Genomic DNA, 24,290 nt, shown 5'->3' on the forward strand with positions numbered 1-24,290 from the left:
TTTTCTGGAAAAGGGTACTTTCTTCTCTGCTGAATTATTTTTCTCAATTTTGTCTTGCCACTTTTAGTGCACATGTGAGAGGCCCTAAGACAACTTCTGATAGCCTGGGACTCCTTGGGAAAAACAGAGGAGGTGCCACAGACTCGTTTTGGGAAAAAAACCTGTTTCCTTGATGGAAGCCCAGGAATTCAGAGCAGATAGATCCGTCTCAAAATCTAAGGCTTTGTTCTGTTTTACATTGTGTTATCTGACGATTTTTAGTTATGGGGGTAACAGGAAATTACCTGAAAGACTCCTACAGGAGATGGGCTGACTCCCTCTTTTTGGGATCTAGGATTTGGTACATAATGGGACCCTTACGTTAGGGGATCTGTTTTTGTCTTCCAGCTACGCCATAGAAACTGCAGGCTTTCCTAGCCCTGTTTCTTGAAGGGTTCCACCCTGAGGCCAATAATCCAATTAAGAAATTTGCAAAGCTCTAATTAATTGGCTTTAAGAAAAATTAGTGCTTAAATATTTTGAAATATTTTCCTGAATGAGGAGATTGCAGTTCAGAAGGGCCTGGCTGCTGTGAGCCTGGGCAAAGAGAGTGATGTCCCTGCTCAGGGATCCTCAGGTATTAGGAAGCTGAGGCCTTTTCCACCCTGTGCCTTGCAGAGTTGACTCTCGAGTGAGGGGCCTGGTACACTGGGAGGGTGGTCACAATTCCTCTAGAGGTATAATCTAGGCAGACAGTGCTATCTTGCTAACCTGGTGTTACTAACTTCTCTGAGGATAAAAATCACCTGAGTTCTTGTTTGATCAGTCTCACGGCTAAAAACCCCAGGGAGTCATGGCCCCACTTCAGACTTGGCCTGGTCCTTGGGATATGCAGCAAGATCGCAGCAGAGTTTTGTACAGTGAGCTGTAGGGGGCCATGGGACCCAGTACGTCCTCTGTAGTGTCCCCCACCCCCTCGTAGAATAGGAAAAGTTCAGGAGTGGCCTCTCAAGCTCCTGAGATGCACCTCAGAGATCTGTATTTTAATTAGGGGTGCTGGGGCAAGAAGACATCAGAAAAGCTCCCTCTAGTCCAGCCAAGTATGGCCTCCTTCCTGCAAGGTTTAGATCCTGAGGGCTTTGAATTATTTTCCTGAGGAGAGTGCCAGCCTCATCCTCAGCTCTGTGTGAAAGCTCCAGGCTTGCCTCATGCTAACCAGCTTGAATAATGTGTATTTTCTACACTCCTTCAGAGAGAGAGGCCTGCCCTTTTCTCCCTAAATGCAGTGAAAGGAGGTTGTGCCAGAGTCTTGCCTACCAGGTTGCGGGTGGACATGGCTGTGAGGGTCATAACTAAGGGGGCCTCAGGATGGAGAGGCCAGGTAGCCCTTGTCCTCGCCTACCTGCTCCCCAAGGCAGCCCAGTTCTTAGCAAAGAGATAGCACCAGGCATTATCTGGGCTCTTGCAGGACAGGGCTAGTGGAGCCTATTTGGGTGTCTCCATTGTGGGCAGAAAGTAGTATCTGTGTGTAGAAGGTCCCACTGGACAAAGGGCCAGTGGAACCTTCCTCTGATGCCCAAACACTTCCAACTATCTGCAATTAGAATAATCCAATTTTGTCTGCAAAAGATAAGGGTGAAATCCCTAAATTTGCGAATCCTGGAACAAAAGCAAACAAACCCAGGTGTCTCCCACGACTTCCTAAGGAGAGTTGCCAAACCCTCTTCATGGTCTTGGCTCGGGGCTTGTGGGCTCAAGGGTCCCTGTTTTGCCTTGGAGACCAGGATGGGGCTTCACAGGATAGAGCTGCAGGGAACAGCAATGGGCCCATGGGGCTCACAGGGTGTCATTCTGTGGAGACAGACTGCCCACAGTGGAGATACCTAAGGAGGCCCCAGCCAGCTTGGGGGAAATTTGATTCCTCTGCTGGCTGCAAAAGGAGCAGGGTCTGGCTGAACAGGCCTGAGGTCCCACAGAGGTAGGGATCTGGAACAGTGGGCAAGAGACAGCCAGAGCTTGACAGAGGGCCAGGAGAGCCCAGGATAAGCCACTCTTCAATTCCCTCCTCACTGCTCCATTTCCCCAGGCAGAGACATGGGGTCAGGAGAGCACATAGCCCAGGGCCTGGGAGCCCAATAGCCTTTCTGCTGTCTCTGTCCCTGCTGGTGGGTACAGATGGGGTGTGGTCAGATACCGCCTGGGGTCCCAAGGCCTTACCCCCTGCAATCCAGTTATTAGATGATGATTCCTCCTCTTGGTGGCAGGAAAGTCTGGCAATTGTGTTGCTTCTACTTCTGGCAGAGAGAGGAGCACCTGTAGAGGATGGTCCATGGGGTCCAGAGAGGGTGGGTTCTCGCAGCCCAACTTCTCAACAGCATGTTCTCACTGCAAGTCAACAAATGGGGTCTTTGGCTTGGCCCCAGGGTCTCCAACCTTGAGAGACCAACACCGCAGGGACAGATTTGTGAGGCGACTGGCCTAAATCTTGTGAATTAAATGGACAAACTGATGGAGTACAGAAAACTCTGTGTGGCTGAACTGGGTCATGGAAATGGCAGCCTGGGCAACAAGTTATGAAAACAGATTTCTCACACCCGTTCCTGTCCTCCAGGCCTAAGTGACCTCCATGTGCTCCTCGTCAAATCTGGGGGCGGGTTTCTCCCACCCCCTTGCCTGGGACCATCCCCTGTCCACCTGGGGATGCCGGAAGCAGCCTCTGGGGTAGCCCAGGGCTGTGCTGGCCAGCGGGCTTGGGGCTACCATCACCCACTCATGGAACTGGAAGGTGCCCCTGGGTGAGGGCGGGCCACACTCAGCTAGGGGAAGACAGATGGCATGTACAACCTGGAGCTAATGGTAGCTGATTGGAGGGGACCCCCAGACTCCCTCCGAATGGTGGAGGAGCCCCCGTGTGCTCAGAAGCTGCCCTGGGAGTCCCTGCGGAATGGGGCTGGAGCATGGCTCCTTGGAGGGCCAGTGTTCTCCCTGTCTGGTTTGGAAGCAGAGCAGGCTTCTGGGGACTGAGTCACCTTGGGATTCTTGGATCAATGTGAGCAGAAGAAGCTCTAGGAGGACAAATTTAACTTCCTGCCGAGGCAGCAGAGCATCCTTTCGGGAGGAATGCAAGTGGGTGGTGCAGACCCGTGCCAAGGTCAGCACCGCCCCTCCCGCCCCCCCCCCCGCCCCCCAACTCACCGTCGCGCCCTGGGCCTCCCAAGCCTGGCTTCCTGCTCCCCAGCCCGCAGCACGGGCCAGGACCAGCCTCAGAATCTGCAGGGCGCGGTGCAAAATGAAAGCATTGCCCCTTGGCCAAAAGTAACTAAAAATTTCCAGATGGTGAGAGCAGAGGAGAAGCGATCACACGGCCCTGGGAACCCGCCAGGTGGCTGGATGCGAAGTGGCCTCACTGGGTTCCCCGCCCTGCTCCCAGGTCCCTCTGACCACCCAACTCTAGGGCGCCACAGCGGTAGTTCCTGCCTCTGCCCCACCCAGCCTCAGTCACTGTGTGCCTCTGGGCCTCCCACACCGCCTGGGACAGGCAGGGCTGCGTTCTACCTGCGACTGCTCAGAAGGCACAGAGGGGCCCGGAAGAACGTGAGGTTTCCGAGACGGAGGCCACAGAACACCCGGAATGGGGCTGGTGGCCCAGCGTGCATTGCGGCAGGCATGTGACTGCCCTGGACCATTCGCAGCTGGTGATTGGCTTAGGGACCAGCACGTGACCAAGCGGGCCGGAAGTCTCCTGTGGCGTGGCTGCGTGCCCCCGGGAAGCCTCCCCCTCGTGGGGACAGTGGGGAAGTCGCGTCGTGTGCCCGCGTTCCCTTTTGGTGGGGCTGGAGCGCTGCCGCTGCGCTCTTTTATTGAACGCAGGCCGTCGCAGAGGCTCAGAGTCCCCGGCGGTGCCCTCGGAAGCCATGCGGGCTGTCCGCGCCTTGGAGGCCAGGATCCTGCAGCTGCGACTCGAATCACGTGGGGCGCAGAGGCTGCGCTGGAACCCCCATAACCGGCTGGGATTCCGAGTTCTGACCGAGTTTCATTTTCTGAGAGCGCTGCTAGCACCGGGTGTTCGCCAGGTGATCTGGCGAGCCCGGGAAGCAGGCTGAGGCCACCACGCCCTCGCAGGGCCACACTGGCCAAGCAGGTGTTGGCTGCACGGAGGAGGAACACATTTAAAGAACAGCAGTGTTTTCAAATGATGTTGGATAAGGCTTTGTTTTTTAAAGGTGGTGGAAGCCTCAAGGGTGCCCCCAGGACAATTTCTGTAGTCAGGGTTCCCTCCAGGTTAGGGTCTACACAGCCATGGCGGGCTACACCGTGCGTGCTTTGTCACTGAGAACTGACTCCTAAGTGACTGTTAAGAGTCCATGGGGCCAGTCAGCTTACACACAGGCCTAATATAGCAGAAATAATGATGCAGGCTGTTAAAACAGCCTTTGGAAAGAGGTTTTCAATTTTTCATTCACAAAGCAAATCAAGCTTCCTAATTAGCTACAACACTGCTGGAAAGCTCAGCTCCTAGAGGCTGCAAACCCTTGCTGTCTGCTTTCTTCTGTGACCATCTCTGTTACAGGAACGGCTTGGCTGCTTTCTAATCTCACTCATGTTCAAAGAACTCGTGGCAAGCAGTGGTAACCATGGCAACAAAGGCCATAAATTCCTGGAAGTCACATTCGCCGTCTCCATCATTGTCCAGAGTTTCCATAACTTTGTCCACAACCTCCTGCTCTTTGATTTCCTAAGAGAGATAAAAGAAGTTGCCGACCTTGTTTTTAAATGGAATTTTGGATCATCAAAGCATGATTAAAAGTTGAGTGACTCTGATATTTTGTGTCCAAAATAACCTAAGGATATGTAATGCAAAATATCAGGCAGGATGTCTCGTGTGACCGGGGGCTGTTGTCCAAGCAGGAGTCTGGGGGTCAGTGCCTGGCCCTGGGCTACTGGAAAAGGCTGAATGGAATAGCCAAGAGGTGAAAAACTGAAGATTGTTATCATACTTAAAAAAAAAAGAAGAAGGCGGCAGTCTAGATCAGCCTGAGCAAATGTCTTGAAATAAAAATAAATTTATGGCCCTCCTAAACTTTTCATGTGTTCTGTGTATGGAAGTTCCTGTCTCAAAGGCTTCCAGTAGAATTTAATGTTTTGAAAGTCTTTGTTGCTGAAGTAACTCTTGGGAGCATGTCCTACATTTGTTAATCCTATATTCTTTTTCCCACTCGAATTGCTTTCTAGGTGTGATGACACTTTTTCCTGACAGTTCTGCCTGACATTGAATGGTGTGGCTATTAAGTGATGAACAAACCCTCAGAGGAACAACCACAGAGCAGGGCTACAAACGTGGTGGGAAAAATTGGGGCACTGAACACTGATGAAGAGCGTAAATGCAGAGTAACAATTCCCCGGGACTGGAGGGCTTGGCCTGAAGAAGTCAGGTGTAATGTACAATGGCTGCCTTGGATATAAAACACACGGGTTAGGCACGATGGTTCGCACCTATAATCCTAGCACTTTGGGAGGCTGAGGCAGGAGGATCACTTGAGCCCAGGAGTTTGAGACCAGCCTGGGCAGTATAGGGAAACTCCATGTCTACAAGGAAAAAAATAAAACAATTAGCTGGGCATGGTCCTTGTGCCCATATTCCCAGCTACTCAGGATTGCTTAAGCCTGGGAGGTTGAGGCTGCAGCAAGCCAAGATTGCACCACTGCACTCCAGCCTGGGTGACCGCGCAAGACCTTGTCTCAAAAACTAAATAAGCAAAACATAAATACGATTGTAACTTATGTTACGGGGATAGGGGTGGGGAGGCACCTGTGGATGGGCAGGAGTAGGGCATTAACTTCAATTATATTATAGATCTGCTTCCGAACTGACATTACCTTGACAAAACCAGGCCAACAAATGTTCGTGATGTCTTCATATGCTTACCATGAGTTATTTATCATTTATAAATTGAGATTCCCACATGCTAAGCTTTTTCTACGTATAAAAATAATAATATTTGAGATTTCACTGTATGTTAAGCACTTAAGCACTATCCCATTTCATTCTCATAACAGCCCTTGTTCAGAAGAAGAACCTGGGACTTTTAGATCACGTCAGAAGGCAGGACTGGCGGAACTAGAAAACTGCATGTGTGAGTGGGGCCGCTGTCCCTCTGTGGGCGTGAACGCCTGAGAAAACCAGTCCTGGAATCAGATGTGGGGATGGCCCCTGCAAGCTTGCAGGCCTGTCTGCTCCACTCTGACCCATTCGCAGTGGTGCAGTGTTTGGTGGGAGTGGGGGCAGGAGAACCAGCCAGCGCCCCCTCCCCTGCCCCATGATTGTCATGCTGCTGGAACCCAGGGCTTACAGTCTTGCACTAAGAGGCTCAGACAGCTCAGCAGGGCAGCTCCCGCCCCCATGCAACAAGCCCTGCCCTGATATTTATCCTGGAATCAAGGCTCGGTGAGACACTATTGTGCTGGCTCATCATCGGGTCATTTCTCTCGTTTGTGATTGCTTATGTCAGTGACCCAGGAAACCCTTTATCACATCTCACATGGGGCACACCACTGGTGCTTCACTCTGGCCCTGTGTGTGCTTGAGCTAGCCTTGGTGCTAAGAGAGCATCAGGTGCCAGGTGGATCACGGTTCACTTCCATGAGAGTAGCGATAGGTGGGTCTGATCCGAGGACAGTGGAGGTGGCGCAGGAAATGAGTGCTTAATGCGAGTGTTCTGCCACAAGCCAGAGCGGGAACTGTCTGAAGAACAGGGCTCCCAGGAGCCCTCATGCAGGTTCCTAAAGTAGGGGTCCCAATTAAAGACAGTTCCTCACCAATATCCGTCACAGTTCCTCACCAATATCCACGGAGCCTTCTGCAAAGCCCCGGGTTTCCAAAGGATGTGTGCAGACCCCTGTCATGCCCTCAGTCAAGTAAGTCCTGGTCATCCATCCATGTGCCAGGCTGGGTGTCCAAGAGCAGAACCACGTCTGTTGTGACTGCATATCTCACAGTTTTTAATTAGTGCTTAGTCAGTGTTTATAGAGTGAAAGTCTGGCATATTTTATCTCCATAGTAAATAATAAACGCCCAGCTAAAGCCAAAAATATATCCCTTTCCTAAAAACATTCCCAAAGCTTATTTTGAACAGTTTCCTTTTGCGTTCACTTTGGCGCATGTAAATAACGAGTCTGGCATTATTTGGGAAACTTTTGCCTTTGGGACAGCGGATTTCCCTTGATGCACCTGCTGTACACAACACTGTTGATAAGGAAATGAAAACAAGGTCCCATCTGACCCAGCCCCCCATTGAGGGTTCTGTTACTCAAGCAAGTTTCCAGAAGCAACCCAGGAGTCCTGGGACAGAACTGGAATCAGCTTCAGGGCAGCTGAGAAGATAAAGCCAGTGTACAGTGGCTTTGTAAGAGGAGATGGGGAAAGTGTCAAGTTTAAAAAGCAAGACTCACCTCTAGGAAATGGGAAAGCTCATGGTTGATGAGCTCCTTCAGTTCGGATTTCTTCAGCTTGTGCTTGTCTCCCTCCCTTCCGGAATACTGGTGGAAAACGTCGATGAGGGCCACCATGGCCTTCTCCAGCTCAGACATCCTAGGGGCTCACAAAGGAAAGATGCCTTCTCATCTATACCTCATCGTAAGCATTTCGTGTGTTATCGACACAGACCTCAACCCAGACAAGGGGGATGGGCTGGCCTTGCATTCTTTTCAAGCTCAGAGCAGCAGGCAACGCCTGGAAGGGCATTCAGGAAATTTGTGCTTTCATCACAGTCCTCCCACCTGCCTCTTAGACACATGTGGGCCTGCCTTCTCTGTCCCTCTGAGCCACAGGGATATCTTCCCATGCCCTCTGGCTTCTGGTTGGGTTGGGTGAATGGGAAAACTTCAGCAAAAATACAGAGGCAGAGCAGAAAGGGAATTCAGGGATTAATTTCTGCTTCCCGCAGGGTCCCTCTCTGTCCTTGTAAAGCTCCAAGATGAGGTGGTCGAGTGCAGGTGAGCAAAGCATGAACTGCAAGCTGGTGAGACGGTGACTAGGAGCAAAATAAGAAGACAAAAATCAACAGCATTCCTCTTTTCTATCAATAAAGAAGTAGAGAATACAGTGCAAGACACCCTTTTCATATAGCAATGACAGGTGCTGTAGGAGTAAGTTTAGGAGGAAAAATGCAGGTGCTTCCAAGAGATTCTGAGAAACATAAAACGTAGGAACTTTTTCCTTTAAATTCAAATGTAAATTTAAATCATCTTTAATAAAAATAATGGAATTTTTTGGGTGGGTGACATGACAAAAACAGCTGTAAAATTCATCAGGACAAATAAATATGGTAGAATTGCCACGATCTTTTTGAAGAATAACAATAAAAGGTAACTGACCTACCAGGAAAAAAAAAAATGTATCTTAAGTTTAATTGATTAAATGGGTGTGGTTCTGTCGCAGGGAAGGACAGAACCCAGCAGAAAGCTGAGCTGCTGAGCAAGCATTCCACCTCCCGTGCAGGGAAATGGTGGCTCATTCACTGCGGTAACTGGGACGGTACAGGAATATGCTTCTCTGCCGCAATCTCAGTAAGAGCCCTCCTGCTCCCTCACAGCAAGTACCGTACGTCACAGCCTACAAACCAAGGAAATACCTGGTCAGTCTGGGAATGAGGCGCATTTTACAAAGGATGCCTTGTCAGTTGTTTCACTGAACAGACGCGCAGGCAGAGAGATTTACCAGCTTTTGGCCTCGGATTCTAATCATTAAATGAGAACATTTGCACTGTTATAATTAAAAATAAATTAATAAATCAAATATTATCAAAAATCATTCCTATGTTGAATAGATCACTTACATCTTAAAAATAATTTGGAATTAGATGTAAAAATTTTTATTTATTTCTGATCCTCCAAAGGAAACAGGACTGGAGATTTTTTTATACTGGCCAGATCTTTGCTAAAGTCATTGTATTAATAATCAGTATACTTCACAAATAGAACAGCTAAGAGGGATTAAAATTTTTTAGCATTTCATGTTTTCTTATTCTTTGCACTAAAATGTTCGGTTATTGATGTGTATGTGTGCGTGTGCGTGTGTGTATTTTAAAAAACCACACAAAACAAAATACACTTTTGCATCATTCTGATGCTCCTCAAAGTTGGTGATGATTTAGGGAAAAGGAGGTTAAATTGTTTTTCTGCGAATTATGACTAATGGGATTTTTACAAAGGAAAGGCATAAAACATGTATTCCATATATTAGAACCCTAATAGAAACCACTAGAAAATACGGTTTTCTTCATAACCACACTACAAATCAATTAAAAAATTTTTGTTAAATTTTTCCCTTTGACTTAAGAAACAGTTGATGGTTTACAGTTTATCTTGTAAGATAAATGGAAATAAATATCCATTTCTTTCTTACATTCTGTAGATGTTCTACATTAACCTTCTAATATTGAGAACAAGAGAATATTTGAACTTTAACTCCTTCGACAGTTTAGCTAGTGCGTGAAGATCCCTCTAAAGAAGGGGTTCGACTCCCTGAGAAACTGTAAGACTGAGGAAAGTTAAAACTCGCCAAAACTCCACTTTCTTGGACCCAATTTATCTGTAATTGTTATGTAATTTCTGAGTGGTGTCCTGGGGCTGCGGGGACCCTGGCTTTTTAAACTGAGGGAAACTGGAAAACTGAAGTTACTTACCCAGGGCGGTGGAAGAAGTAAGAGGGAGAAAAGGAAAGCATTTATTTATGATATAGGACTAAACTAGCATTAGATTCTCTCTCATTTTCAGCCCCAGTGGGAAACAAAAACCTTGCTCTTCAAATCGTTACAGAAGAGGCAGTGTTTGTAGTATCACTGGGAAAATGTCAACAATCACTTCTGGACCATGAGAGCTGAGGTTTCTCTGATTTATGGCAAAACACAGGCAAACAGCTCTGGCTGTCTAGGGCTGGTGCGGTCGGGTGTCCACAAAGCAGCAATGAAGTGGAGATTAAAGCACATCGTGCTATTGACCCTTCTGAAATGCTGCCAATTATCCTAAAGGGATAGTTTCTACCCCTCCTCCACCACCCTGTTCCACCCAAAACAAAACCATTTCTTCCTGAGCGTCCTCCTGGCCTGGCTCTCTCACCTCTTCCGCGTCTCACCCTTCCTTGTCTCCTTGCTGCAGGCCTCGTCTCTGCTGCCGGTCCTGGAGGGCAGGACTGGTGCACAGGGGCAACCTCTTATCCCCTCTGCCCAGGGAGGACGGATGAACCCAGGTGCAGCCCACTGCAGGCTGTGACAGCCAATGGGGGCCGAGGGTGGGGGCGGCAGGGCTGCCAGGCTGGCACACAGGGCTGCATTGACCAAGCAGCCCGGGGACTTGCCAGGAGCCAGGATTGCACACGGGCTGAGGAAGAAGAAGGGCCTGTGGGGCAGGAAGTGGGGAGTCAGCTTTTTGTGCTATTTATTTGTTACATGAATATTGATGTTCTGCTGAAGGCAAGGTTGGGGGTGGAGAGAGAGAGACTTGGGCTAATTGATTCAAACAAAGCAAATGTGCAGCCAAGAACCAGAAGCTTCCAAGTACAGGCTGAGCGTAGGAGAGTAGGTGGCCTGCGATCTGGCTTCCGATGGAGAGACCCCTGGAGCCTCTCTCCTCTGCCAGCCTCCATGGCTGGCCCCACTGGGCGCGGGCTTCTGTGGACAGTAGTGCTTGTCCGTGGTCAGCCCTGGGTTCAACAGGGCTGCCTCACAGAAGCTGCTGAGCCCCGTGTCTGCAGGGACTGAAATGTGTGGTACTTTGAGGGGAAAGTCCTTGTTTAGCGTGATGTGGATTGTATCCCAAGGCCTTATGCTCCACCCCAGTGTGGAAGGTCACAGACCGGCAGAGTCGCACAATGCCTTAGAGATGCCCTATCCGAACGCTGTTTTACAGAGGTGTGTGGATGCTGTGCCCCTTGCCGAAGCCTCGAAGGAGAAATCCAGTCGTCCCCTCTATGTGCCCTATGTGAGTCTCTGAGTGCAGGGGCCAGTTTGCGGGTTCTTCACAGGAGGGAAGAAGTGGGCGTGCCTTCTGACAAATCACACAAAAGCATTGGCCCAAACTCTCCACACATGTCCATGGGCCCCAAAGGATGCCTGACCCTGCGTCAGGTCCTTCTCCCCACCCAGTTTCAAAGTGGTTGTGGAAGGGTTTCCCACAAGATACCTGTGTACATGGCTGTTTTGCTGTCACCTGTTTTATCTAGAAAGTTCTCTCATTCAGCATCCGTAAGTGTGCCCTGGAAACAGCACGGGGCTGAAAGCTGTGGTCTTGCATGGCTGAGCATGCCCCAGCCTCCTGTGAGGAAGGACCTGAGCAGGGTGGTTGGGCCTCATTTCCTCATCTTCCTGCTGAAGAATCCGACACAGGCTTGCTCTGTGAAGCACGGAGCTTGCCCAGGCCTGAGGAAGGCGCGGCTGTGCTCTATGCCGCTTCCTCGCTCAGACGTTGGAGGGACCATTCCTGAAAGCCTTGACCACTTCCCCTGAGTGGCAACTTGAACTCTGGATTCACCTTCAGAATCCATAGGAAACTCTTAAGCCTGCTCCTGCAGGGATTAAAAATAGTTTGAAATCCACTCAGGCAATGACTGTACCCCTGCGCCTCGGGCACTGTGCTCAGCAGGAAGACTCAGGCAGACCTGCCCTCTTCACACTGCAGCTTCCTGGGAAGGCAAGTGCGGTGCAGTGGGTCCACCCTGTTCCAAGTGCCTTGGTCCACAGAGATTTTTGGCAGTGGCCAATTGCTCAGTGTTCCTCAGCATGAAGAGATGGACAGCTGCTACAGAAGTCTTTAATCCACACAACAGGAAAACCTCTAGGTCTGGTCACCAAAATCCGACCTGAATCACCACAGTGGAGATCATGGACTCTCTCCAAGTTTCCAGACCTAAGTTGGGTCAGACCTAGAGCATCCTGATAGAAAGGAAAAGCCAAGGCCCCCAAGGAAGAATCTGCACTGGCGCCAGGAGTATATACCATAAATCCTCCTCCACACCTTTTCTGACATGTCCTGCAGCCCTCGAGTAAGGGAAAGGAAAGAACCTAGATGTCTCAGGGATTGCCTCAATTGACATGAATTCCTGGGAACCAGAAATGTGGCTCAGCAGCCAAAGTAGGAGCTTGCGATGGTCAGGTCTTCACTTGGTGGAGGCTCTAACTCAAGACCGACTCGCAGGGGCCCATGTGGTGCACTGTTCTCCAAATGGTGGTTCGTTTTTCAGCTCCTGGTTGTATAATAGAAACAAGCACACACTGGCTCAATCCCCTCCCTGGCTCTCTCATGTATGAGATGAGGATCAAGATGAGAAGTTTGGTGAGAGTCCCCAGAACCACCCCTTCTTATGTAGAAATACTGAACCCCTGAGAGAGCTTTGGAGATTAACGCCTTTGAAGAGCTGAAATAAGCAGGGGCTGTGACACTTCCTACAAACCCATTAACTGGCCACTTTGGCCCATGCAAAACTCAAATTCTTACCAGAAAAAGGGGTCTCCATCCAGACCCAAAGAGAGGGTTCTTGGATCTCATGCAGGAAGGAATTCAAGGCGAGCTGCAGTGAGAAGAGATAGTTTATTGAGATCTCTTACATCCCATTACAGAATAGGGCATCCTCAGAAAGCAAGCAGAGGAATGGGCCATCTTTTAAGTTTTTCTTATGTAGGGGTTTTGTCTATGTAAAGATTAAAGTAAGCTATGACTATATGCGGGTGACCAGACAGCATGGCAAAATGTACTATTCTGTTGATTTAAAGAAGACTGTCCTTAAGAATTTAGTGTGTGTGTACATTAAAGCATAACTCTCATTATCTGGAAAGCATATACTGTTTGGGCATTGGGACATCTGCACTCTGGTGTGTAGCAGTGAATCCTTGCAGGTATTCTTCAGCTGTTTCCTCAACTGTAAACATCTTAGGTCTGTGGGTCGCAACTGGCAAGGAATGTGCCTCGTTAGTCTCAAGATGCAGCAGAATTTCAAGTAGATTACCCTGACTCCGCTAGGCCCCTGCTCCCCTAACAATGCGGATTATGAAGAATGTGGACTATTGAAAATGTAATCAGCTGGTGACTTCAGTCACAGCTGCTGTGCCAGATGAGAAACCTCTACTGTAGAAAACCAACATATTCTCTGGCATTTTGTATGTGGCTACTGATCCTACTAATGCTTTTTTCTCAATCCAATTTGCAAGGACCACCAGAGGCAGTTTACTTTTACCGGGCAGGGGCAACAGTGTACACTCACAGTGTTGCCTGAAGGACATATGAGTTCTTCTGCTGTATGCAATGCTACTGCCTGCAGAGATCCAGTCATCTTCAGTTCACGAAATATTACAGTAGTCCACTAATGTTGCAATTGCTTTTGGTGTCTTTATCATGAAATATTTGCCCAGTCCTATGTCCTGAATGATATTACTTAGGTTGTCTTCCAGGGTTTTTATAGTTTTGGGTTTTACATTTGAGTATTTGACCCATCTTGAGTAGATTTTTGTATACGGTGTAAGGAAGGGGTCCAGTTTCAATCTTCTGCCTATGGCTAGCCAGCTATTCCAGCACCATTTATTGAACAGGGAGTCCTTTCCCTATTGCTTGTTTTTATCAGTCTTGTTGAAGATCAGATGGTTTTAAGTGTGTGGTCTTATTTCTGATTTATCTATTCTGCATCGCTGTGTCTGTTTTTGTGCCGGTACCATGCTGGTCTGGTTACAGTAGCCCTGTAGTACTGATTGAGTTGGGTAGCATGATGCCTCCAGCTTTGTTCTTTTTCGCTCAGGATTGTTTTGGCTATTTAGACTCTTTTTTGATTCCATATAAATTTAAACATTTTTCTTCTCATTCTGTGATGAATGTCATTGGTAATTTGGCAGAAATAGCACTGAAGCCATAAATTGCTTTGGGCAGCATGGTCATTTTAATGATATTGATTCTCCCTATCCATGAACATGGAATGTTTTCCCACTTGTTTCTGTCATCTCTGATTTCTTTGAGCAGTGTTTTGTAGTTCTCTTTGTAGAGATCTTTTATCTCCTTGGCTGGGTGTTTCCTAAATATTTTATTCTTTTTGTGGCAATTGCGAATGGGATTAAATGCCCCATTTGGCTCTTAGCTTGATGGTTGTTGATGTATAGGAACACTAGTAATTTTTGTGAGTTGATTTCGTATCCTGAGACTTTGCTGAAGTTATCAGCTTAAGGAGATTTTGGGCCAAGACTATGGGGTTTTCTAGATATAGAATCATGCTGTTCACAAACAGGGTTAATCTGATTTCCTCTCTTTCTATTTAGATGGCTTTCTTTCTTTCTTTTGCCTGATTGCCCTGGTCAGGACTTCCAATGCTATTTTGAATAGGAGTGGTTAAAAAGGGCATTCTTGTCTTGTGCCAGTTTTTGAGAGTGCTTCCAGCTTTTGCCCATTTAGTATGTTGGCTGTGGGTTTGTCATAAATGTCTTTTATTATTTTGAGATATGTTCCTTCAATGCCTAGTTTATTGAGATTCCTGGTTTGATAATTTCAACAACCTGCCATATCTGACACTGCTCCTGATGCTGTTTTAGTCTCTTCAAACTAGTTTTTGTCTTTTGGCGTGCCTTTTAATTTTTTCTTTGAAGGCTGGAAATAAAGTATGGCTAGAAGGAACTGCTGTAAAAAGGCCTTTATTGATGTGGTGGCTGGTGCAGGGGAGGGAAAGCATTTGACAATCCTATGAATAGGTCTAGGCCTGTGGTGACCCTGCACCCCTGAATTGTGACCTTCACAGGTGGTCCCCCATCCTGTGGGTGGGACAGAATGGCTGTAGGGGGCTGGAATTGTGTGTTTCCCTTCACCTTCATGGAAGTCCAGAGCCACATGGAGTTGGTAGGTCAGGCTCTGATGTAACCCAGCCTGTTTGGTTGGGATAAAACAGACTCCTGAGGAGTCTGAGGCATTGTTAAGAACAGAATGTCCTCTCTCACGATGGTTCCTTTTTTCTTCTCCCTGCTGAAGCACAAGGGGATTTTCCTTCAGTATTCACTGTGAGGACCTGGTTGAGCTCCTGGAGGTAAAATTCACAAAAGTGTAGGGGCCCCCAGGACTGGGGTCCCCCTGGAGTTACTGTCCCTCAGACTCTGCTGCACTGAGCCGCCAGCAGCTTTTCAGTGGCGGTTCTGGTTTTCCTACCCTGGCACTGGAGGTATCTGCTGGAGATAAGTTGTGACTCTTTCTCCCACCTGTATTTCGGGTGCAATGGTTTGCCCTGTGACCTCACTTCTCTACTGGACATAGGAAGGACTGTTAATTTTTCAGTTCTCAGCTTTTTACTTGTTGTTTGGAGGGAGCAAAGACTTCTTAGTTCCTTAAATGCTGAACTGGAAACCAAAAGTGAGTAGCTACTTTTTGAAGATAAAAAATCCCCCAGCTAATATTAGAAGACATCACAAATGTCACTAGTCTACCGGTAAAAAAAAAAAAAAAAAAAAAGTACCACCTGTTCCCCCCAATAATAAAAAAGCTTATGGAGACAATAAGGGTGCCCACAGGCAGCTGGCTGCCGGATAGCGTTCACCACGGTGTTTTTCAGGACAGTGACATCTCGTAGTCTTTGGCTTGGGAAGAAAGGTGCCATTGTGAGCAACGCTGCCGTGACTCTGTGGCCAAGAGCCATCGCTTGACTAGTGGTCATGGCCTTGTGGAGAGCTGCGTGGCATTGCAGCCTGTGACACTTCGGAGATGATTGGGAGGGGGTGATGGCACCTCAAGGCCCATGGTATCTAGTCTACTGCACCTTGAACGCCAAAGGCACCCACGTGGTTCACCCTTTGCCTACTCTGCAGATGGAGGGAAATGAGTTGATGTGGCTCCAGGCTCCCAGATGACGACCTGCCATGACAGGAAGGGGCTCTCCTTCCCAAGCAACAGTGCCCCCTGCCCAGGCAGGGCACAAAGGAGCTGGGGGGTCCACGGGGGCTCTATTTGGGTGTATAAATCTTCTGTTAAGATCTTCTTCAGTCGTTTGAATGTCCCTTCTCTCTTCATCCATTCAGCAAACTCTTGGCTCCCATCAACTAGGCAGCCAGCCCCAGGCCTTGCTGGGGCTGGTCAGGGGGCAGGAAGAGGTCATTTCAGAAAGGCCGGGGCAGCAACATTGTTTTCTCCCACAAAGGATGGTGCCATCCGCCACCAAGCCACTCACGAGGCTGGTTCCAGCGACCGATGGCCACGGGGAGAAAGGAGGTTTGTGTTCTAAAGGAATGTGAAGAAGAGACAAAGAGCTTCTGTTGTAGCAAATGCAAGTGTGGATGCAGAGAACTCACTGCCTTTCCTGTTCTGGGGAATGCCACTCCCGGCCAGCAGGCAGCCATGGAGCCAGGGCTTGGGTGCTGGAGCCTTGGAGCCGAGTTCAGATCTGACCTCTGAACATACTTTGTCCAATGACAACCTTTCTCATCCTGCATAAAACAGGGAAAAAGCTGCACCCTGAGAGGGCCGTCAGAGGAGTGGAGGAAACCGGCATGCACATACGTGTGCACATGTACAGACACATGTGGAGCGCCCAGTGCACTCACTTGGGAATCACTGTTATTATCATAGACACTGCTGCTCTTGTCTGTGGAATCTGGGGCTGTCAGCACTCCTGGGGCAGGAGTCAGACCAGGCAAAGCAAAGAACAGCAAATAGCAGAGGTACAGAGATTTCTTTCTGAGCCAGATTTATTAGGGTCCAAAAGGACAGAGCAAACCTACTGGCTACTTTAGAATACTCTGAATCCAGGACGCCCCCAATCTGGCAAATTAAGACAGAATATCAGCATTTCATGAGTATCACACTTTATTATTTTTGAACCATGTCGAATTCCATGAATTCTTTGGGTTCTAACCAGTCATTCCAAAGTCCGTGAAGTGCAGGCCCCAGCGTGAGCCGATGCGGGGCAGAGCAGGAGCTGTTTGCCCTGGGTCCATGGCAACGCCAGAGCCCAGCTCAACACAGCAGGGCTTTTGTTTTTATTTTTCAACTTTTCTTCAAAGCGTTGAGAAGGAACTGGAGATTGGAGTGTGAAGAGCTTACCCCACACAAAGCCGCTTTTCATGGCACTTGTGCCTGTGGTTTCTTGCTCAGGAATTGAGTCTTGGTGAAATATGACAGGAAGTGTTTGAACTGAGGCTGGGGAAAGATCTCAAAAGGAAAATTGAGTTTCGTCTTTTGTAGAGCTCTGCCACAGATGTTTATTTTGATTATACTTTTTATAACTTTTAAGGATTCTTGGAAATTTGCAATAAAATCATGTCAGGTTTAAAATTTTTAAAAGGCACAGGATTAGCCTATTTGTTTTTTCACTCAATGGGAGCGTTTGTCATTTGACGACTCCAGAGGATCCCACGTCTTATGGCTTTTGTCTTCCCGTAGGGCGTTGTGGGCCAGGACAGCATAGTACTTGACCACATGTGCAAGTGAGCAGCCAGAAAAGTCTAATCAATTGATTGTTCAAGCTACTTAACTCACATCTGTAATCCCAGCACTTCGGAAGGCTGAGGTGGGCGGATCACTTGAGGTCAAGAGTTTGAGACCAGCCTGGGCAACATGGTGAAACCCTGTCTCTACTAAAAATACAAAAATTAGCCAGGTGTGGTGGTGTGTGCCTGCAGTCCTAGCTAATTAGGTTGTCTGAGGCGGGGGGAATCCCCTGAAGCCAGGAGACAGAGGTTACAGTGAGCTGAGATCCTGCCACTACACTCCAGCCTGGGCCAGAGAGAGACTCCATCTCAAAAAACAAACAAACAAACAAACAAACAAACCCTACTTCACGAGTGAGGATGCATATGCCTTGACTGTAAAAATGCCTTCATGGAATTGAACCACCTCCACAGCCACGCCCCAGGAGTGGAAATGAATTATTTTATTTTAGAGATTTAGATAAAGAACGTAGCAAACAAATGAGAGAAGAGGAATGACGAGAACCTAAAATCTGGAAGCTCGGCCAGGTGCGGTGGCTCACGCCTATAATCCCAGCACTTTGGGAGGCCGAGGCAGGCAGATCACCCGAGGTCAAGAGTTTGAGACCAGGCTGGCCAACATGATGAAACCCCGTCTCTACTAACAATACAAAAAAGTTAGCCTGGCATGGTGGCGGGCAACTGTCATCCCAGCTGCTTGGGGGGCTGAGGCAGGAGAATCACTTAAATTCAGGAGGCAGAAGTTGCAGTGAGTGGAGACCACACCATTGCACTCCAGCCTGGGGGATGAGAACGAAACTCCATCTCAAAAAAATAAAAATAAAAATAAATAAAAATTAAAAATCTGGAAGCTCCATCCCTAGCAGCTTTTCTACTGTAGAACAATAACCTCTTTGGCTTTTGGAAAACAAACTTTAAGTTAAGCACACTGTGAAGAGCCTGGCACTAAAAATTTTTAGTGTAACTGGAATACATCCACAGGTATATTTAGTATCTGCAGTTCTATTGAGTGCTAATGTAAATTTAAATCATAGGAGGAATAACTAATTTTGGAATTAAAACATAAGGCAGGCTCTGTAATAAAACGGAATAATTTGATATAATTCCCGTGACATACATATTAACATACATATTACATAACAACATTTAAGATTAATTACCTGGTATTGTGTATTAATTTAGAAAATTACTTGCTATCTTCTGAACTCTTCCTTCGGGGCTCCCTGGCATGAGGCCCGGGGGGCTGTGTTTGCCTGAGTTGCACGTGGGCACCTCCCTCCCCCAGGCGAGGCTCACCTGGCTGTGCCCAGGATGAGAGAGTGCACATCCCATGCTGACGCCCCACCCCGACCTTGCTGCTGCTGTGATGATGACCACAGAAGGACGCCTGTTCCTGGAGCCCTGGCTGAGATTGCTCCGTCCTCAGCCTGTGCAGCTGGCCAGGTCCCTTGGCCATAGGAAGGCCAGAGTCCTCTTTGAGTAGGAGAGTGTGGGTGATGGGTCTATTGCTCAGCACACCAAGGAGCCAGGCCTCCCAAGGCCTCTTTTAGAAACAGATTTTGCAACTCAAGTGACAACCTCTCCTGCCCCTGGAGTGGTGATGTGTGTGCTCCAGTACCTCCTGACGTGTCTGTCAGGCGCTCTGCCAGGTCCTGTGTGTTCTGTGCGCTCTGGTCCCTGGGAGGCAGGTAAGACACTGAGTTCTGAACTCTGGCGGTGGAAGGGGGCTGATTAAGCACAGCGCGGCCCCCATCCTGGTCACAGGAGTGTGAGCCCCCAAGGGCAGGGCTCTAGAGCACTGTGTGGCAAGTCACACTAAAGGAAACCTGGGCAATGGCAGAAACGAGGACCTCCATTAGCAGGAGAAGGAGCTTGGTGGCTTCGGAGCCTTGGCCTGCATGGGAAACACGTGTTTCAGAGTTCAAGATCAGCCCAGACAACATAGTGAAGCCCCATCTCTGGAAAAAAAAAAATCTCTGGGTCTGGTGGCATGTGCCTGTGGTCCTAACGACTTGGGTGATTGAGGTAGGAAGATGGCTTGAGCCCAGGAGTTGGAGGATGAGGTGAGCCTTGATGGTGCCACTGCACTCCAGCCTGGACAACAGAGCAAGACCCTCTCTCAAAAAAAAAAAAAAAAAAGTGACCAGAGTGCCACCATCAGCGAATGCATGCCCCACTCCCCACCCCCGTTCCACACATGAAGGAGAGAAACTCTCATCTGGTGGAATATTCAAGTTGCTATTGCTACACATGACTCCAAAATGTAGTGGCTGGAAACAAAAACCATTTTATTAGGCCTCACAGATTCTGCAGGTCAGGATTTGGGCTGGGCTAGTCTTTCATTCCATGTGGTGTTAACTGGGCTTATGGGTAGTGTTCAGCTGTCACTTGGATTGGTCTGGAGGGTCCAGGATGGTCACACACTCATGCCTGGTGCCTTGGGGCTGCCTACAGCGCTGCTTGCAGCCTCCCCAGCAAGGTGGTCTCTGGTGGGCTGCTTGACCAGGACTGGCCAGCACCTGGGAGTGACTGGGAGAAGGTGAGTGAGAGTCTTTCTAGTCTTCCACTGTCCCACTGGGGAAGCATATAATGCAGTCCACAAGAGAACACCTAGAACCTTCCATGCCCTGAATGTAACATGGAGTGGCTGGGAGACTATGAAAAGGAACTGCTTCAGGGTAGTACCATACCCTGGGTCCCACACCCTTCCTGAGACTTAAGTGGCTACAGCTAGATGCCATTGTCTATCCTACCTCTTAACAGACTGTGCATGGCCCTGGAGACCAGTGGTGCTAGTCCTAGGAACTAGGGAAACTTGGACTGCTGCTTCAGGGACCGGGGCATGAGTGTGGGTGGGCTCCTGCAGCCAGGACTGAGAAGCAGGCATGGTCATTGGTGTTGGGAGGGACATCACCCCCTGGAATTTGAGCAGGAAGCAAGTTGCCATGGGGGCTTGGTCTTGACCTGGGCAGAGAATCCTGTGGCCTAGGGCTGAGTTACAGGTTAAAGAAAACTGATAGAACTGATGGAACAGCTGGCGCTGGGGCATGAGAGGGATGTAAGCTCCCCACCTGCTGACCAAGATGGTAGCTGCTGGGGCCGTTATCTACCCTTCCTGTGGCAGAACCTCAGCACAGCAGTGGCTGGCCCTCACCCAAGCATTCTTCCAGGGGCCCGATGATTGCCCAACCCCTGCCTATCATGGCTGGTACATGTACTCACTATTATGGGACCTGAGTGCAAGCTCACTCAGTCTGGCTCCACCTAGCTTTGTGCTCGTGTCTGAGACAGAGTGTGGGATCCAGGTTCCTAGGGGTTGCACGGCACAACCCATCACCTGGAGCACACAAGCATTCCTCCCAGGGGACTGAGCTCGGGCATAAACACCCCTACTGTTACCACCTCAGTGGACTGCTGCCTGTAAGTGCCAGCCGCTGGCCTAGAGGCCAGCCTGCACAGCCCATTGCAACCATTGCCAACACAAGTGCACAGTGCTTCGGACCCAGAAGAGCATCTCAACACTGTTCCCACCATTGCTCACATCATGTCAGCTTCCCAGGGGCTCATGAGCCTGCTCACCTGCTGAGAATACCACTGCTACGTCTGCTATCTGAGAAAGCTACCTTGAAGCCCAGAAATTTACCTGTCTGGGACTACCAGTACAGGCTCCAGTGTACAACACCCTAGGCACAAGGATAGACATACCTAGCCCACCACCACCACCACCACCATAACCACTGAAACCTGAAGACAGGCCCAACTGGCACTCCAGCTCCCAGCATAACTTCCCCACAGCCTCCAATAACCACACCCTAACACACCAAGGAAATGAAAGATACCACTAACACTGCTTAGACAAAGAAATCAGAGACTTCACTGCTGCATGTACCCAGAAGAAAAACCAGGTTGGTTGGGCCATACCCAACCAACATCATAGTCACATCTTCAGGAAAAAGTCTTTCCCCAATAAAAGTGAATTCAAAAATAGGAAGAAGAGACTGCTGCACCAGATGTACAGAAGTCAATGTAATGTAAAGACACAGGAAATGTGAAAAAGCAAGATAATATAACAGTTAATTCTCCAGCAATAGATCATAACCGAAAAGAAATTCTCAAAATCACAGATAAAAAATTCAAAATGTTGATTTTTAAAGAACCTCTGTGAAATGCAAAAGGAATCTGAAAACCAATACAAAGAACCACCACCACCACAACAACAAAACCAATGAAGAAATGAGAAATTTGCCAATGAAATAGATACTTAAAGAAAAAAAAAAAAAAGCAAACAAATTTTGGCATGATGGAATTCACTGAAGGAAATACATTTAAAAGTTTCAACAACTTTTAAATTGTTGTTTTTGGAAGAAAGAATTTTGGAATATGAAGACAGGCGTTTTGAAACAATCCAGTCAGACAAAAAAAATACAGAAATAAAATTTAAAAATAAAGAAAAAAACAAAAACAAAAAGAAGAAACAATGAATTTTTAGAGATTTAGAGCAACCTAAGGTGACTGAGTTTATAAATTTTTGGTATCCCTGAGGGCTAAGAGAGATGAAAAGGTTTATAATATTTAATAAAATAATAAATGAAAAATTCCCAAGTCTAGCAAGAAATTTAGATATCCAAATATAAGGGGCTCAATATTTTCCAAAGAAATAAAATGCATAAAGGACTTTGCCACGGGAGATGACAATCAGACTGTTTAAAGTCAAAGTGAAAGAGAAAATTCTGAAAACATAAATAGAAAAGTAAAGTGTCTTGTCACCTATAAAGGAAAGCCTACCCGACTAACAGCAGACTTCTCAGCAGAATCATTATAAGACAAAGTCCTGAAAGAAAAAAAGGGCAGCTAAGAATTTTATAGCCACCAAACTTAACTTTCATAAATGAGGAACAAATGTCTTTCCCAGATAAAGAAATGCTAAGGAAATCCATCACTACTTGACTGGTCCTACAAGAAATGCTTAAAAGAGTCCTAACTTGGAAGCAAAAGGATTACATTAACCATTATGAAAACACGCGAAAGTATAAAACTCATAGGTAAAGTAATTACACAAAGGAGGAAGAGAAAGGAATCAAGTGATACCACTATAGAATTCCACCAAACCACAGTTACAGAAAAATAAAAATAAAAAAGCAATAATAAAACAACTAGAAAACAACAATATGGCAAGGACAAAACTTCAGATATTAATATTAGCCTTGAATGTAAACTAATTAAATGCTCCACTTAGAAGATACAGTTTGGTGGATTGCTGTCTACCATCCTAGGAGCAGGGGGGAAAAAACCCTCATCTTTCCTGTTGGAAGTGAGCTCAAACTCCACAAAGGAGTTACCTGCCTTTTCTTGCCATGGAAGCAGGAAAAAACTTGCCTTCCTTGTGTTGGATGCAAGGACCCCTGTCCCCCTTCCCCCCCACACAAAAGGAGCTGTACAGCAAAATAAACTTTAGAGCTTGACCAAATCTGAGTAGATCAGGGATTCTCTGGAGGGATTGCTTCCATGCCTCAGCAAATTCTCCTATTTGTTTGAGCCATAAGGATAGCTCAAACTGGTACCAAAGACCGATAGGAGATTTGTCAAAGCCCTTTGGGGTTACCAAAATGTGAATAGTAGAATACCTCTACTCAGAAGCCCTTTGGGGTTACCAAAATGTGAATCTCAAATATCTGATACAGGTCTCGGTCCATTTAGGAAGTTTATTTTGCCAAAGTTAAGGATGCATGTCCATGAAACGGCCTCAAGAGGTCCTGAAGACATGTGCCCAAGGTGATCAGAGCACAGCTGGTTTTATACGTTTCAGGGAGACATGAGACATCAATCAAGATACGTACGATGAACATTGGTTTGGTCTGAAAGGTGGGACAACTCGAAGCAAAAGAGGGATAACTTGAAGCGGGAGGCGGCTTCCGGTTCACAGGTAAGTAAGGGACGTTTGCATTCCCGAGTTTCGGGTTGGCCTCTCCACGGGAGGTAATCAGCTATGCACTTACCTGAGCAGAAAGATGACGCTGAATAGAATGGGAGGCAGGTTTGCCCTAAGCGGTTCTCAGCTTGACTTCCCCCTTTGGCTTAATGATGTGGGAGCCCCAAGATTTATTTTCCTTCTACATTTTCTATCAGACCTACGGTCTGCCTTGATGCTAACGCCGGAGGAGTATAGTAAGGCTGTCCAACCCCTCCTTCTCCTCAAGGCCGGAACAGTCCCTCAGGTTGAATTTCAGGGTGTCCTGGTCAAGGAGGGAGTCCGGTCAGATGGCTGCAGGGGGCCCTTCGAATTTATGTCTGTTTTACAGGCATCAGTGCCGCCCATTTCTCATGAACCCCACACTTCCTCTCAGCAAAACAGAAACGTTATCATTCTGCTTCCATTTGTCCAGAAGAAAGGCAGAGGGCGCACACTGTGCAGCGCGGATGGGAAAGTTAATTGAATTATTTGAGAGAAAACAGGAAGACGTGCGCGGGCGCGTCCTCCACGGAAGCCTCAGCCATTTTGTGGCTCGTAGGGGTTCTGTTTCCCAGGCCGTGAAGTGCCCAGCTCCGCCCCCCGCCCTAGGTCGGACTCCTGCCCACGCCCTGCACCCCGGGTCGGACCCCAAGCCGAGAGACGCGGCTGGGCGGTTGGGGACAAGCTCTACACATGGGGGCGCTCGGCCTCGGGTTGGCACGACCGCAGAGGCGCAGACATGCAGTGCGCCTGCGTAGGACGCTGTCCTAGCTACAGATGGTCTGTGCGCAGTGCGCCTGCGCGAGCCGAGGGCGGTGGCCCGGCTTCCCAAGAGGGCGGGGCGTCTGGGGACGACGCCTGCGCGGGGGCGCCTGGCTGTGGGCTGGGCCTTCTCGGCTGACGGCCTGCGCGCACTGCGCTTGCGC

At 48.2% G+C, this 24,290-nt stretch overlaps 2 protein-coding genes and 1 long non-coding RNA gene across 9 annotated transcripts in view; 1 reads left to right on the plus strand and 2 right to left on the minus strand.

The window, feature by feature from the left end:
- Positions 1-4,164: 4,164 nt before the first annotated feature.
- Positions 4,165-10,164, minus strand: S100B (S100 calcium binding protein B). Of its 3 annotated transcripts, none has more exons than XM_002761497.6 (3): positions 10,096-10,164; positions 7,429-7,567; positions 4,165-4,714 (listed from the first exon to the last, which is right to left on the minus strand). In XM_002761497.6, the coding sequence occupies exons 2-3, from the start codon at positions 7,564-7,566 to the stop codon at positions 4,574-4,576; spliced, it is 279 nt and encodes a 92-aa protein (XP_002761543.3). In that variant the 5' UTR covers position 7,567; positions 10,096-10,164; the 3' UTR covers positions 4,165-4,573. The 3 variants fall into 3 exon arrangements, with proteins under 3 accessions (XP_002761543.3, XP_008985086.3, XP_035138816.2); XM_008986838.5 differs by having other exon boundaries at positions 7,429-7,574; XM_035282925.3 differs by having other exon boundaries at positions 7,429-8,009.
- Positions 10,165-10,256: 92 nt separating this feature from the next.
- On the minus strand, positions 10,257-23,919 carry LOC144580673 (uncharacterized). Its single transcript, XR_013530637.1, has 3 exons — positions 23,411-23,919; positions 12,469-12,541; positions 10,257-10,374 (listed from the first exon to the last, which is right to left on the minus strand). It is a non-coding gene; the product is annotated as an uncharacterized LOC144580673 (long non-coding RNA).
- The window catches only part of PRMT2 (protein arginine methyltransferase 2), a 30,886-nt gene continuing 29,765 nt past the window's right edge, over positions 23,170-24,290 (plus strand). For all 5 annotated transcript variants that reach the window (XM_078358687.1, XM_078358683.1, XM_078358686.1 and 2 more), the window contains exon 1: positions 23,170-23,337. The gene's annotated coding sequence lies outside the window, so the exon portion shown is untranslated. The remainder of the gene's footprint in view (positions 23,338-24,290) is intronic.

The sequence above is a fragment of the Callithrix jacchus genome, chromosome 21, assembly GCF_049354715.1.
Source record: "Callithrix jacchus isolate 240 chromosome 21, calJac240_pri, whole genome shotgun sequence".
In the NCBI taxonomy this organism is placed as follows: Eukaryota; Metazoa; Chordata; class Mammalia; order Primates; family Cebidae; genus Callithrix; species Callithrix jacchus.